This window comes from Protopterus annectens, chromosome 14.part0 (genome assembly GCF_019279795.1).
Source record: "Protopterus annectens isolate FY-2018-M chromosome 14.part0, PAN1.0, whole genome shotgun sequence".
Classification (NCBI taxonomy): Eukaryota; Metazoa; Chordata; order Ceratodontiformes; family Protopteridae; genus Protopterus; species Protopterus annectens.
In genome coordinates, this window is record NC_056748.1 from 846,828,098 (window position 1) to 846,842,017 (window position 13,920).

The 13,920-nt window shown below is 36.2% G+C and overlaps 1 protein-coding gene across 3 annotated transcripts in view; it reads left to right on the forward strand.

Moving 5' to 3' along the window:
• The window catches only part of GRID1 (glutamate ionotropic receptor delta type subunit 1), a 2,576,795-nt gene that overhangs the window by 2,274,008 nt on the left and 288,867 nt on the right, over nt 1–13,920 (forward strand). For all 3 annotated transcript variants that reach the window (XM_044056599.1, XM_044056600.1, XM_044056598.1), the window contains exon 10: nt 12,320–12,458. In XM_044056599.1, the coding sequence (XP_043912534.1) occupies nt 12,320–12,458 (139 nt within the window). The remainder of the gene's footprint in view (nt 1–12,319; nt 12,459–13,920) is intronic.

Consider the following 13,920-nt stretch of genomic DNA (forward strand, 5'->3'; position numbering starts at 1 on the left):
TAACAACCAAAATCTTCTAGAAGTATACAAACCAGCTCGTCTCCCAGGCAAACACCTCCTATCCTTTAGTCTAGCATGACTCTGGAACTCCCTACCACCATCTATTCGTACTACCCCTAGCTACTCTATCTTCAAAAAAACTCTCCACTCACATCTAGTAACCCAATGGGAATGCTCCTGCTGCCACCCTACATAACTTACTCTGCAAACTTTCATCTTGTCTTCCCTTCAATAGCATTCTTCCTTTTCATATATTCTTGTAAATTAATTTCTAAATGTATGTAATTCTTACCCACACCTCTCTCTGCAAGTTTACCACATGTATTATCGATCCTGTATATGTCTACTAATTATTCCCATAATATTCTGTATTATCTGTTCATTCATCACTAACCTAGACTGTTTGTAATATTTGTCCTTGTCTAAATTTCTGTAGTATACTTTCAATCTATGACATATAGTAATGTTAACAGTTTATGGTCCCTCTATTTTATAACACATGTAAGCTTATAATCTACACCATATAGTAACCTTAATTTGTTTATGGAGCTTTTCTCCCTAGGTCTAATTCCTGTTGTATATTTTCAATCTATGACATATAGTAATGTTAATAGTCTTTGGTCTGCTCTATTTTATAACTCGTGTAAGCTTATAATCTACATAATATTGTACCCTTGATTTTTATGGAACTTTTCTCCCCAGGACTCCATTGAAAACGGGTTCACTTTGGCCCAGTGGACTATCCTGGTAAACCAACTGCAAATAAATAAAATAAATAAATAAATAAATAAATAAATAAATGTTCCATTAAAATGGGTTTGGTTCCTACCCTACTTACCGAGTGATTGCACTCTGTTCTAATCTGCAAAAAGTTGATCACTTTAGCACTTTTTCCATTCAGAGCATTTTACTAACCTGCATAGTTAATTGAAGAGTGCTGTTCTTTCCCTTAGAACAGTGATTGGCAGTTTTTTATGTTGTCCTTTACCGCAAATTTCCCCAAACTGCTTTGTATCTTATAGACAATAAACATAAACCACTCCTGCCCACTATTGCGATGTTCATGAAATTCCTGTGAAAACATCTCCATCCTAGAAATTCCTCAATATTACATTAGCAACTATCATGCCATCCTTTGTTAAAAACTGCACCTTGGGCAGCTATGTATTTACTGAGGGTGATATGGATGCAACCTTTCCAGTATCTGATGTGCCTAGTGACATCAGTCACACTGTAAAAGCTTCAAAGGTCAGCTAATACTTGTACCAAAGTCATGCCAACACACCCTCCGGCAAGTACTGTAATCTTTTTCTGTGCTAGTTTTGTAACAATTGGCAAAGATACTCTCTTCAAGAATGTTAACTCCCTTACTGTTAGGATGTGGGCTGTACAAGAAAAATAAATGTTTGTGATACTGTGCTTTTCTCTTACACCGCAATATACTGGATTTTAATTTTATTATTTATTTATTTATTTATTTGTTTATTTATATTTGTTGACCGGGAGTGTCCGACTGGACATAGGTCCATTTTCAGCGGAGGCCTGGGGAGAAAAGCTCCACAGTTAAAATAAACAGACAGTAGTTACATTGGATTACATAGCGATTAACAATTTACATAGCTAATTTACTTACCAATGTAAAATGTATGGCATAATAAACAGTATGCTAAATATACAACATGCATTGAGTCACAAGTGGCACCTACATTAAAGCATACTTTTTATACTGATCAGTATGTATAAATGTCCCTTTACTATCTATAAACTTGCATATGGCTCAGCCACCAGAAGGCTTAGTTTAATTTAACCTGCTAGAAGCAATATTCCTCTTTGGCTAACATAATTGTCTTTTTAAGGACTTCATATTTATAAACAAAAATTCTGTTCGATCATCTATCAATTCTTTAATCTCATTGTCAGTGGTAAGGACAGGCCAAAAATTTTTAATGACATATATAAATGAATTAACATCATTAGAGTAACACACTGGCACGTTTAACTTTCTTTTCTGTCTAGAGACATTATCCTTTGCATTAGCTTCATTATTTGCCACAAATGCTTCTGAAAAATATGGTTTACTTGTACTACCTCTTGATTGTGTTACTTCCTCAATAGTATGGCATACCTCTTGTTCATTATAGCCCCTATCAACAAAGGACCTAACCAATTCATTGGTTTGACCAAAAAAATCCTCATCTTCTACATCAAGTCTTGATGTTCTAAAAACCTGATTTCTAACTACATTTTTAAAAATGTGTGGTGGATGCATACTATCCCAAAATAAAAGATGGTTACAATGACATGGTTTTCTATAAAGTTTGTGGAATTGATGCCATCATTGTCCACCATAACTCTAACATCTAAGAAATCAATGCTCTTATCTGAAAATGTCAAAAAGAACTGAAGATATAGGTGCTCTGATTAATATAATCTTCAAAAGCATGTAGCTCTTCTAAAGAACTTCCCCATAAAAGGAAAATGTCATCCACAAACTTTTGATAAAAAAATATGGACTCACTAAAAGGTTCACCTATAACATGTTCATGTTCCCATGCAGCCATAATAACTTTGGCATAGCTATTGGCACAAGATGTGCCCATAGCTACGCCATTCTTCTGCCAATAAAAACATCATTAAAGACAAAAAGATTGTTCTCCAAAGCACACCTTACAAAAGTGCTAAACAAATCAACTCTATCAGCAGAAAAAGTAGCATTCTCCACTAAATAATGTCTGACACTTGCAATGCCAGTATCATTGGGAATTACCTTAAATAAAGATTTTACATACAAAGTAACCAATAAAATACCAGTGTTAGAAACATGTCCATGAGTATTCATAAACAGGTCAGTTAAAAAGTATTGAGTATCTTTCAAAATATAACTGTTTGAATCCAAAAGTGGTCTCAAAATCTGTTCAATTTAAATAGAAAGGGGCTCATTACATCAACATTGTCCTGACACTATTGGGAGTAAAGGAGGATGAACAGGCTTCTTATGTAACTTAGGTAAACCTTGGATAACTGGTAATAATGGTTTGTCAACCAACAAGTAATCAAACAAAGATTTATCAATAGCTTTTTGAGTCAACAAACGTTTCAAAGTATGTTGAACAGATCCTATTATATAGTCAACACGTCTTTTAGTAATCTTAATATAAAAGCTAGAATCTGCCAACATCAGTTTTATTTCAGCAATATCTATTAAGTACCACAATGGGTCCACCCTTATCAGCTGGTCTTATAACAATATCTATGTTGCTCTGTAATTTTCTTAAAGAATCCAATTCCTCCTGTGTTAAGTTACAATGTTTACGAGGTCTGCTCTTACCAGCATTCATCTTATAAATCTCATCTACACATAACTTTTCTAAGGAAGCTATTAGCAGATTTAAAACAGGAACATATAAACTAGTTTTTTTAAAGCAGTTAAAGTCACTATTTAGTCACTATTTACATCAGTACTGTATTTGTAATTCAGTCACATCAGCAATGTCAGCATTTTGAGTGCGAATAAAGGACAAATCTTTCGTTAAACGTTCACAGTCAGCAGGAGTCAATGCATAAGATGATAGATTCCCAACTAAAGAGCCTTGTCGATTTTCAAGGCCTTTTTTATACTCGGCATTACTGCCATGTCCTTTTCCGGTCTCCTCTTCACACTGGAATGGCTTCTCATGCGTTGTCTCTCTACAGACTTCCCTTTGTCTTTGATAGGTAGAGGAAAATTCAATCTTGGCTGAGAAAAATAAGGAGGAGTAACATCACCATCCTTTCCAGTAGCATTGGTTGCAAACAGTCTGTGTACTTGCGCTACCACAGTGACTGTCTTCGTCCTAGTACCTAGCTCCCTGGGACCTTCCATCTCTGATGATACACTGATTGGCTTATTAGAGGGCATAGTCACAGAAGCTGTAGTGCCATTAGTTGGATTGGTTGCTGTTCTAACAACATACAGAGGCTTGTCTATATCCACCACCTGATTGATGGAAAAAACAGTTCTGGGCCATGTAAATGTATTTCTGTTCCCGTTATCGAAATCGAAATGATCATGTATTAACTTCTTTTGTTTAATCCTAATTAATTTCCTCTCACATACTGACCCAGCATCGAGTATGCCAAATAAATACTTATCAAGTGAGGCAGGCTGAAACTGTTGATAAAGTTCATTTTGTTATTGCATTATAACAGCAGAGAGTCATTCATCTTCTTTCTGTGAGAAGCTGACAATGAAGATCCATATACTTAAAACTGCAGTCTAAGTTCACTTTTTGTCATTCAGTCAACAGTTCTGGATAATTGCTGCCTTGTGTAGGCATTTTCAAAATGTGCAACTTTCTTGGGATTATTAACTTGTTGAATACAGGCTTCTAGGTGAAGACATCGTATCTTGATGCCTTTTCAATTTAAATAAATTATTTTCAAGTGCATGTGACTTAGTCTTCAAAGGCACGATATCCAATGTAGCATTATTAAAATCACTTAGGGATGGAAAGTCTAGAAAAGGATTGGCAGCGCACTTCAAAACTGATAAAAATTTGTCATTCCCATTCTGTTTGTCAGGAAGATTCATTTCAGGTGTGTAGTCCAGCTCCACTATATCAACACTTCCTTCAGCTATTACTCTGGCGTAGTCAGTGGAAACAAAGAAACAAAAATGTAGAAAAATACCACCGACAACTGTCAGTAACCAAGTCCACAAACCAAAATGAAGCAAATAATTCCAAAACAAAAACAACACGGACTCAGATTCAATCAAAGGATCCAGTATAAACTCCTTTTATTGTTATAAAACAACACATAAGTGCTTTCACAGTAGAGACTGCTTCTTCAGATATAATAAAACTTAAACTAAATCAGCCTAAAATACCAACTCTAATTCTAATTAAAAGCTGACCAGTCACAAAGTACCCATACTTAAAGGTGCCAAAAAACCTAATGAATACCCCAGCACATCCCAATATGTTGAAACAAAAAATAAAATCAATAAAACAAGAAAAAATATATATATAAATATACATATAAATGTTTAAGAAATAAGTGTAATATGTATATATACATATACACAAACAATGCACATGTAAAAACATATACAAAACTTAACATTATCTGAAAAGTGGTGTAGCCTTAAGCATGGGTTTGATCGGAACTCTGTCAGTAAGACCATGACCAAAATCACTTCTCGGTCTAATAATTCATTTCGCCTTTAGTTGTTCTTATTCTAGTTATTTTATTTGTTACTTTTGATGTAAAATCTTTATTTACAGTAATTCCCAATGATGATGGCATTGCTAGTGTCAGACATTATTTAGTGGCGAAGGCTATTTTTTTTCTGCTGATAAAGTTGATTTGTTTTGCAATTTTTTAAGGTGTGTTTTTGAGAACAATCTTTTGTCTTTAATTATGGTTTTATTGGCAGAAAAATAGTGTAGCTATGGGCACATCTTTTGCCCATAGCTATGACAGTGTTGTTGTGGCTGTATAGGAATGTGAACATGTTATAGGTGGACCTTTTACTGAGTCCATAACATTTTTTTTAAGGTTTGTGGATGACATTTTCCTTCTATGGAGAAGTTCTTTAGAAGTGCTACATGCTTTTAAAGATTATATTAATCTGAGCACCTCATACCTTCAGTTCTCTTCATCATTTTCAGATAAGACCATTGATTTCATAGATGTTAGAGTTATGGTGGACAATGATGGCAGTATGATGGGAGAACGTTTGGAAAGCCTGGCAGCAAAACAAAACACTTTCCAACCTCATGCAATGTAAACAACTTTGCAATCAGGCTAAACATTTAGTTGTGAAAAACAAAAAAGAATACTTTCAAACTATCCAAGACCAACATAAAACCCCCTAGAAATTCTGGGGAGCAATCAACTCCCTTCTCCATCCAGGAACCAACAATAATCCATGCCCAAATCCAGAGAACCCCCCCGAGTTAGCCTCACTCATTAACACATATTTTATTGACACCATTGCTAAACTTACTACCACCTTCAACACAGGTTCACTAGTACCACCCTTAGTACATTCCCCTTCAAATCCACTACCTACTTTCTCACTCTCACCTCTACCTACCTCCACCACCCAAAAATGTCTTCATAAACTAAAATCTTGTACCAACGCCCCAGATAACTTACCTACAGAATACTTATAACTCTCAGTCTTCTCCATTGCATACCCCATCAGCATTCTTCTCAATAGGTCCATTCAGGAATCAGGCATACTTGATATCTGGAAAAAAGCATCTGTCCTCCCCCTTCATAAAAGTGGCAACAATTCTGACATCTCAAACTGTCGGCCTATCGCCATCCTTTCCTCCCATCTCCAAAATACTATTGAAGTGCATTCATACTCAGCTCTTTAGTCATCTGGTAAAACATCAAATACTTTCCCCCACTCAATGTATCTTTAGGCCAGGACATAGCACTAACACTGCCCTCATTTCCTTCTTGGATACAGTAAATAGAGCCAGAGGTGCTGGCTCCTTAGTCTCCACACTCTTTCCTGATCTATCAAAGGCATTCAACACAGTTCCCCACTCCCTTCTTCTTACTAAACTCTCCAACCTTGACCTATCTCCCCCAAACTTACATTGGTTTACTAACTATCTCATCAATAGGCAACAATCTACTATATGGCATCGCTCCCCTTTCAGTACAAATACAGGGTTATCCCAGGGTTCAATACTGGGTCACCTGTTATTCAGAATATTTGTCAAAAACTTTCACACCACTCTTACGCACAGTACTGTTATGCAATATGCAGATGATTTAACTATTATCTCCTCTTCTAAATCAGTCACTGCACTACATCTTACCCAAGAAGCATTTACTTCTACCGAAACGTGGATGTCTCAGAACCATCTTGCCCTTAACCCCAATAAAACAAAACTCTTAATATTTATCCCCACAAAATCTAGCTGTGTTGACAAATCACTACTTTCTGTTCCTTCCCAAAACAACACTGCCATTGAAGTTGTCCCAAGTACCAAATTTCTTGGTGTCATCATTGATGATAAACTAACTTTTGACCTTCACATCTACAGCAACATCAGAAAAAAACATCAAAAGGTAGGAGCCCTCTCTGCTAAAAAGGCCCTTGCCTCATCTTTTCTGCTTCCAGCTCTTTTATATGGTGCCCCCATCCTCACCAATCTACAGTCCTTCCTGAAAAACAAAACTAGACTCATGCTACAACAAAGTCACTAAATTTGTTATTAATGCAAAATTTTCCACCCACCACTGTTCCTCTCTGCACCAAATAAATTGGCTGGAATCCCCTCACTATCCCACTTATCTACAACTAACTACTGTCTATAAACGTATCTACTGCCCAGCAACCTGCCCTTCCCTCTCTCCCATACTGACCATGTACCATCCTAATCGACACCACAGTTCTGAAAACAAAATGTTATTGACTGTTAAGAAAATCAAGCTTTTAGCTGGCCAAATGCTGTATTCTTTTATTGTCTCTAAGCTATGGAATAATCTCCCTGCTTCACTCAGGGCTACAAGCAATCCTGCTTCCTTTAAAAAAATCCCTCAGACTGCATCTCTGCCCTCACTGGCTATGCACCTGCACTCCAACCAATAACCGCAAAACCTGACTTCATTTAATTACTGGTATTTTCTCTCCTTTTCTCTGCCATACTTACTCCTTCTGCTGTCACTCTAGCATGACTTTCTTTCCATTATCCCATCTGTCTCCTCCTATTCTTACTCTGAAGTTAACTCTCCTCTGCTAAAATTTCTGCATTTACAATTACGTTATACTTATGTGTTATTTGAATGTATTCTATTTTTTTACTTCTGTACTTTTACCATTATTGTAAACAATTTCACTATTTTTATTGAATGTACTACTACCACTCAACATATTTTGTTTTGTGTGCCAGCATTTCTTTGTATGTAATTAATGTGGAGCTTTTCTCCCCGGGCCTCCACTGAAAATCAGTTCATTTAGGCCCAGTAGACTTTCCTGGTAAAGAAATGCAATAAATAAACAAACAAATAAATAAATAAATAGTATTTCCACAAAGCTTTATAGAAAACCATGTCATTATAACCATCTCTTATTTCGGGATAGTATACATCCACCACACAATTTTAAAAATGTAGTTAGAAATCAGATTTTTAGAACATCAAGACATAATGTAGAAGATGAGGATTTTTTTGGTCAAACCAATTAATTGGTTAGGTCCTTTGTTGATATGGGCTATAATGAACAAAAGGTATGTCATGCTATTGAGGAAGTCACACAATCAAGAGGTAGTACAACTAAACAATATTTTTCAGAAGCCTTTGTGGCAAATAACGAAGCTAATGCAAAGAATAATGTCTCTAGACAGAAAAGAAAGTTAAAAATGACAGTGTTATTCTAATGATGTTAATTTATTTATATATGTCATTAAAAAATGTTGGCCTGTCCTTACCGCTGATAATGAGATTAAAGAATTGATAGATGATCGACCAAAATTTTTGTTTAAAAATATGAAGGCTTTAAAAAGGCAATTATGTTATCCAAAGAGGAATATTGCTTCTAGCATGTTAAATTATACTAAGCCTTGTGGTGGCTGTGCCATATGTAAGTTTATACATAGTACAGAGACATTTATACATCCTGATCAGTGTATAAAGTATGTTTTAATGTAGGTGCCACTTGTGATTCAATGCATGTTGTATACTTAGCATAATGTTTATTATGCCATAAATTTTATGTTGGTAAAACAGGACTTTAAGAGATAGAATTAAAAAATATATATCATATTAGCAATTTTAATGTGTTTAATGCCTTAGCCAAACATATTAAACAGACCTCAAGTGAGCATAATTTCAAGTTTATGGTTATTGGGAGAATAAATTATAGCATTCGTGGGGGGGGGGGTGATTAATTTGACTGAACAACTAGAGGCCAAATGAATTATTAGACTGAGAAGTGATTTTGGCCATAGTCTTAATGACAGACTTCTGATCAAACCCATGCTTAAGGCTAGTTCACTTTTCAGATAATGTTAAGTTTTGTATAAGTTTTTACATGTGTATTTTTTGTGTATATGTATATATAGGTGTATACTTTCATGTCTTAAATATTTGTATAAATATATATATATATATATATATATATATATATATATATATATATATATATATATATATATTTTTTTTTTATTATTGTTTTCTTGTTTTTTTTGTTTTGTTTCAACATATTGGGATGTTATGGGGTGTTTATTAGGCTGTTTGGCACTTTAAGTATGGGTACTTTGTGATTGGTCAGCTTTTAATTAGAGTTAATGTTTTAGGCTGATTTAGTTTGAATTTTGTTACATCTGAAGAAGCAGTCTGAACTGTGAAAATGCTTATGTGTTGTTTTATAACAATAAAAGGAGTTTATACTGGATCCTTTTGTCATATCTGAGTCCACGTGTTTTTTTGGAAATATTTGCTTCATTTTATATAAATAAAGATATTATATATTTATATAATATATAATATAAATATATTATATTATATTATATATATCAATAAGAGAAGCCATTCTAGACTTCTGTCTGGCAAATGGCTTGATAGTAGCCAATGCATGGCTCAGAAAAAGAGACTGTCACAAGATCACATATAAGAGTAGTCAACATGCAACTCAGGTACACTTCCTCCTAGTAAGGAAAAGGCAACAGGGTAGAATCCATGATTGCAAAGTCATCGCCAGTGAAAAATTCGGCCTACAGCATAAACTACTAGTTGCCACAATCAGCTGCAAGCAGTGGTCAGAGAAGGCTCTAAGGTCAACAGAAACCAGGCTGAAGACATGGACGTTGACTGGAGAGAAAGTACCACAGTTTAAGGAATTAATCAAGGCTCTAGCACCCCAAAAAGAGGAGGAAATTGGTGGTGTTGAAGAATGGCAGCACCTAAAAAGAGCATGTGTTAGGACTACAGAAAGATATGTGGCTGAGCCAGGTATGGAAATAAGGTACATAAGGAAAGCTGGTGGTGGAATGTAGAAGTCCAGGAAGTCATCAAAAGAAAGAAGGAGGCAGGAAGAAGTGGGATATAGAAAAGACTGACCAGGCTAGGAAGGACTACTGGTTTGCTAATAAAGAAGCTAAGAAAGAAGTTGCAATAGCAAAGAATAGGGCATCGGAGACACTGTACCAACTTCTGGAAAGTGATTCAGTAAGGGGCACAAAGAAACTATATCAGGTTGCAAGGCAAAGACAGAAAGATAAAGAAGATAGTCAGACACCTTTTATAAGGGTTGCCAGCAACAACCTGCTCACCTGTCCAGAGAACATCAAAGGCAGATGGAAGGAGTATTTCCAGCAGCTTCTGAATGAAGAAAACCCCACAGAAGCTGTACTGCCCCAGAAACAGCCTACGATGAGAGAAGAAGAGGAGCCCACCTTAGAAGAAGTAGGAACAGCACTAAGGAAGATGAAGTCTGGGAAAGCAGCAGGTTGAGATGAAGTCACAGCAGATATGATAAAGATGCTGGGTGAGATAGGGGAAAAATGGCTCCTGAGGGTACTAATAGCAGTGTGGAGAGAAAGGCATATCCCAGATGACTGGAGAATAAGCATACTTGTGCCAGTGTACAAGAACAAATTGGACATCCTCAACTGTGGGCAGTATAGAGGCATCAAACTCTTATCATATTGCATGAAAGTTCTGGAGAGGGTGATAAACAGATATGCAGAATAATAGAATGTAATATGGAAGATGAGCAGTTTGGATTCAGATCAGGATGCAGCACAATTGACCCAATGTTTGCGTTGAGACAGATACTTGAGAAGAAGCTAGAGATGAGGAGAGAGTCCAACTGGGCATTCCTAGACTTGGAGAAAGCATATGACAAGGTCCCAAGAAAGTTGATCTGGGCAGTACTGTAGTGGTTTGAAGTCCCAGAAACATTGGTAGAATTAGTACAGGCTATGTACAAGGACCCAATGACTCAAGTACGGACAGTGTTCGGTCTCACAGAGGGGTTCCCAGTGGGAGTGGGTGTACATCACAGTTCAGCTCTGAGCCCACTGCTGTTCATACTGGTATTGGACTACATTAGCAAACAGGTTGGAGGGGACGGATTAACAAAGCAGCTGCATGAAGATGATGTGGCAGTAAAGGCAGACTCTGCGCTAGAACTTCAGCAAATGATAGGGAAATGGAATGCAAATCTGAAGGCACATGGGATGAAACTAAGCACAAATAAAAAGGTGGTAATGGCAGCAAATGGGGAAATCAGAAGATGCTGAGAATAGAGATAGAAGGGAAGATAGTGGAACAGGAAAACAGCTTCAAGTATTTGGGAGGGGTAGTTGAGGAGAAGGGCAGTCTGAATGAAGAGGTCAAAGCTAGAATCAGAGGGGCTGCAGCTAACTGGCTTAGAGTATGAGGTATAGTCTATGACAGAAGAATGCCAAAGAAGCTGAAAAGTAAGGTGTACCAGACAGTGGTGCGACCAGTACTACTGTATCATACAAAAACCTGGGCAGTAAAGGTAGAATAGTTGAAGAAGCTAGAGGTGATGGAAATGAAGTGCCTGAGAAAGGTGGTAGAATACACACTGTGGAACAGATGAAGAAATGAGGACATAAGAGCAGAAGCCATAGTAGCTCCAATTGCAGAAAAGATCAAAGAGAACAGATTACAGTGGTTTGGGCAAGTGTAGAAAAGCAGAAAACAATCTGGTGAGGAAGATTTGGGACAGACAGGAAGAAGGTAAGAGGAAGTGAGGATGTCCAGCAAAGAGGTGGATGGAGTGTGTGAAAGAAGATCTGCGACAGTCAGGCATGAGTGTTGAAGAAGGCAGGAGTGTGGCACTGAATTGAGAGAGTTGGTGACAGTTAACATGATACCTCGACCCTATGTAGAAAAATTGAAAAAGGGGGGCTGATGATTGCTTCATTTTGGTTTGTGAACTTGGTTACTGGCAGTTGTCAGTGGTATTTTACTACATTAAAATGAATAGAATTAGTTAAAATAATTATTAGAATTAAAATAAGAAAAATTACTTAAAAAGTTTAGTCATCAAACGTTCACATGGCACAAATGAAGATTTGAAGGCTATAACAGACTATCACAGTATTCTCTTTAAGTAACAATAAAAGCTTTAAGAAGGAATTATGTTATATTGCAAATGTGATGCATTTTTTTCTTATTGTTTTTGGAGTGTTGTATAAAATTATTGTATTAATTAGGTCATGTTCTAATTTTGCACAGTTTTAGTTGCATCTCATCTATATATAAATCTTCCTCCTCTGCTATAATATTTTTAATTGTAAAAAACATAAAAAGCTTGAATTTTTGCATTTCATATTTTCAGGTGGAGAATCGGCCATGAACTCTGTGGCAATGCGAATTGTTATGGGTAGCTGGTGGCTATTCACCCTTATCGTATGCTCATCTTATACTGCAAATCTTGCAGCATTTCTCACAGTATCACGCATGGATAATCCAATAAGGTAAAACCTACATAAATAAATATTTTTATATATGTAAATGAATAAATAGTAATGATCATTTTTAGTTCTGTTTATTATTTTATTTCACATTTAACAAATTATTGTAATAGTTCTTAGCAGCACAGGAAAGAAATAATGATGACAGATGAAGTATGCTTAATGAACCAAACTTGCAACTGAAAGAAGAGTTAACACTTTCATATTAAGGAAAATTACAGGAATCTTTTTCCAAATCAGACAATCTATAATATAATGCAGTAACATCTTTTAAGATGAAGTTTTAATTTTGTAATATTAGTGTTACCTGCATACTTTGAAAGCTAGAACGCTGTATTTAATTTATTAAATGTTTAGAAACAGTTTATGCAAGATATACAACATATCTGTATGGATCTTTGACACTTGAAGAGTACTGACGCTTCGCAAAGCAGTCTGGCATAGGCAGGTTTTTGCGCATTATGCATCACATTACAAATGTTGAAAATATTTGAAAATAAGCAGCTAAACATAGTGGTCACTATTCTGTAATATTGCAGATCCAAATTGTTCAAGTGAAATGAGGAATTATAAATTAGTACCTCATGCAGGGGAATATCTGTGTGCATAGTAGATCAAACCAGGACTGGTTTTGTTGAAACAACTGCATGTAATCTATGCAAAGCAGAACTCTTTGCTAGTAATATTAATGTTCATAATGAGTCACAAACTTCACATACTCTGATGCAACTTACCAATAAATCATTTTGTCCAGCTGAGAGTACATTGAGTTAGTGAGGACTATTTGAAACATGTATTCACCCATATGCGTAGTCCTGTGTTTCATTAAAGCAGGAAAGTGTGAGATATTTACAGGCCACCACTACACTGAATATTCATGAATATGCCAAAACACATGCCTGGTTTGTTCACACACACACCATTCAATGTTGCCACAAAAAGCACAAACAGAAAAGCATCATATGTGCAAGCCATCATTTCACTGCTGACAGAATGGTAGATTAAATTCATGCAGTGATGGTTAAAGGGCACACGCAGGGGATTAGGACAGATTATACCTCACTACTGGCATGAAGGTGTCTAAACAGTATTCCTTCGTATTACCACATTGTATGCCATTGAGTACTCCATAGGTTATTCCCTGTTGTGCTGCATGGATGTCCCTTCTGGTGCAGATTGGGGTCTCCTTTGAGGTGTTCTGCGTGTTGTCACCTAGACTAGCCTTTGTTTTTTCTCTTTGATGGGTTAAACTTCAAATCCATTCACTGGCAGGAAATCCTGCAAATCAGTATTCTTTAGTTTTACCAAGACAAATGACAATTATCAAGGTGTCATGCTTTGTGTTGCCCCATGTTATGATTTCAATGTTCAAAAGGCTAGGTGTGTTGGGATCTTGTCTACCTCCCACTGCCTCTGATTCATCCAGTAGATCTGATGCTGAGTGATGCCATCTTGATAGTATGGA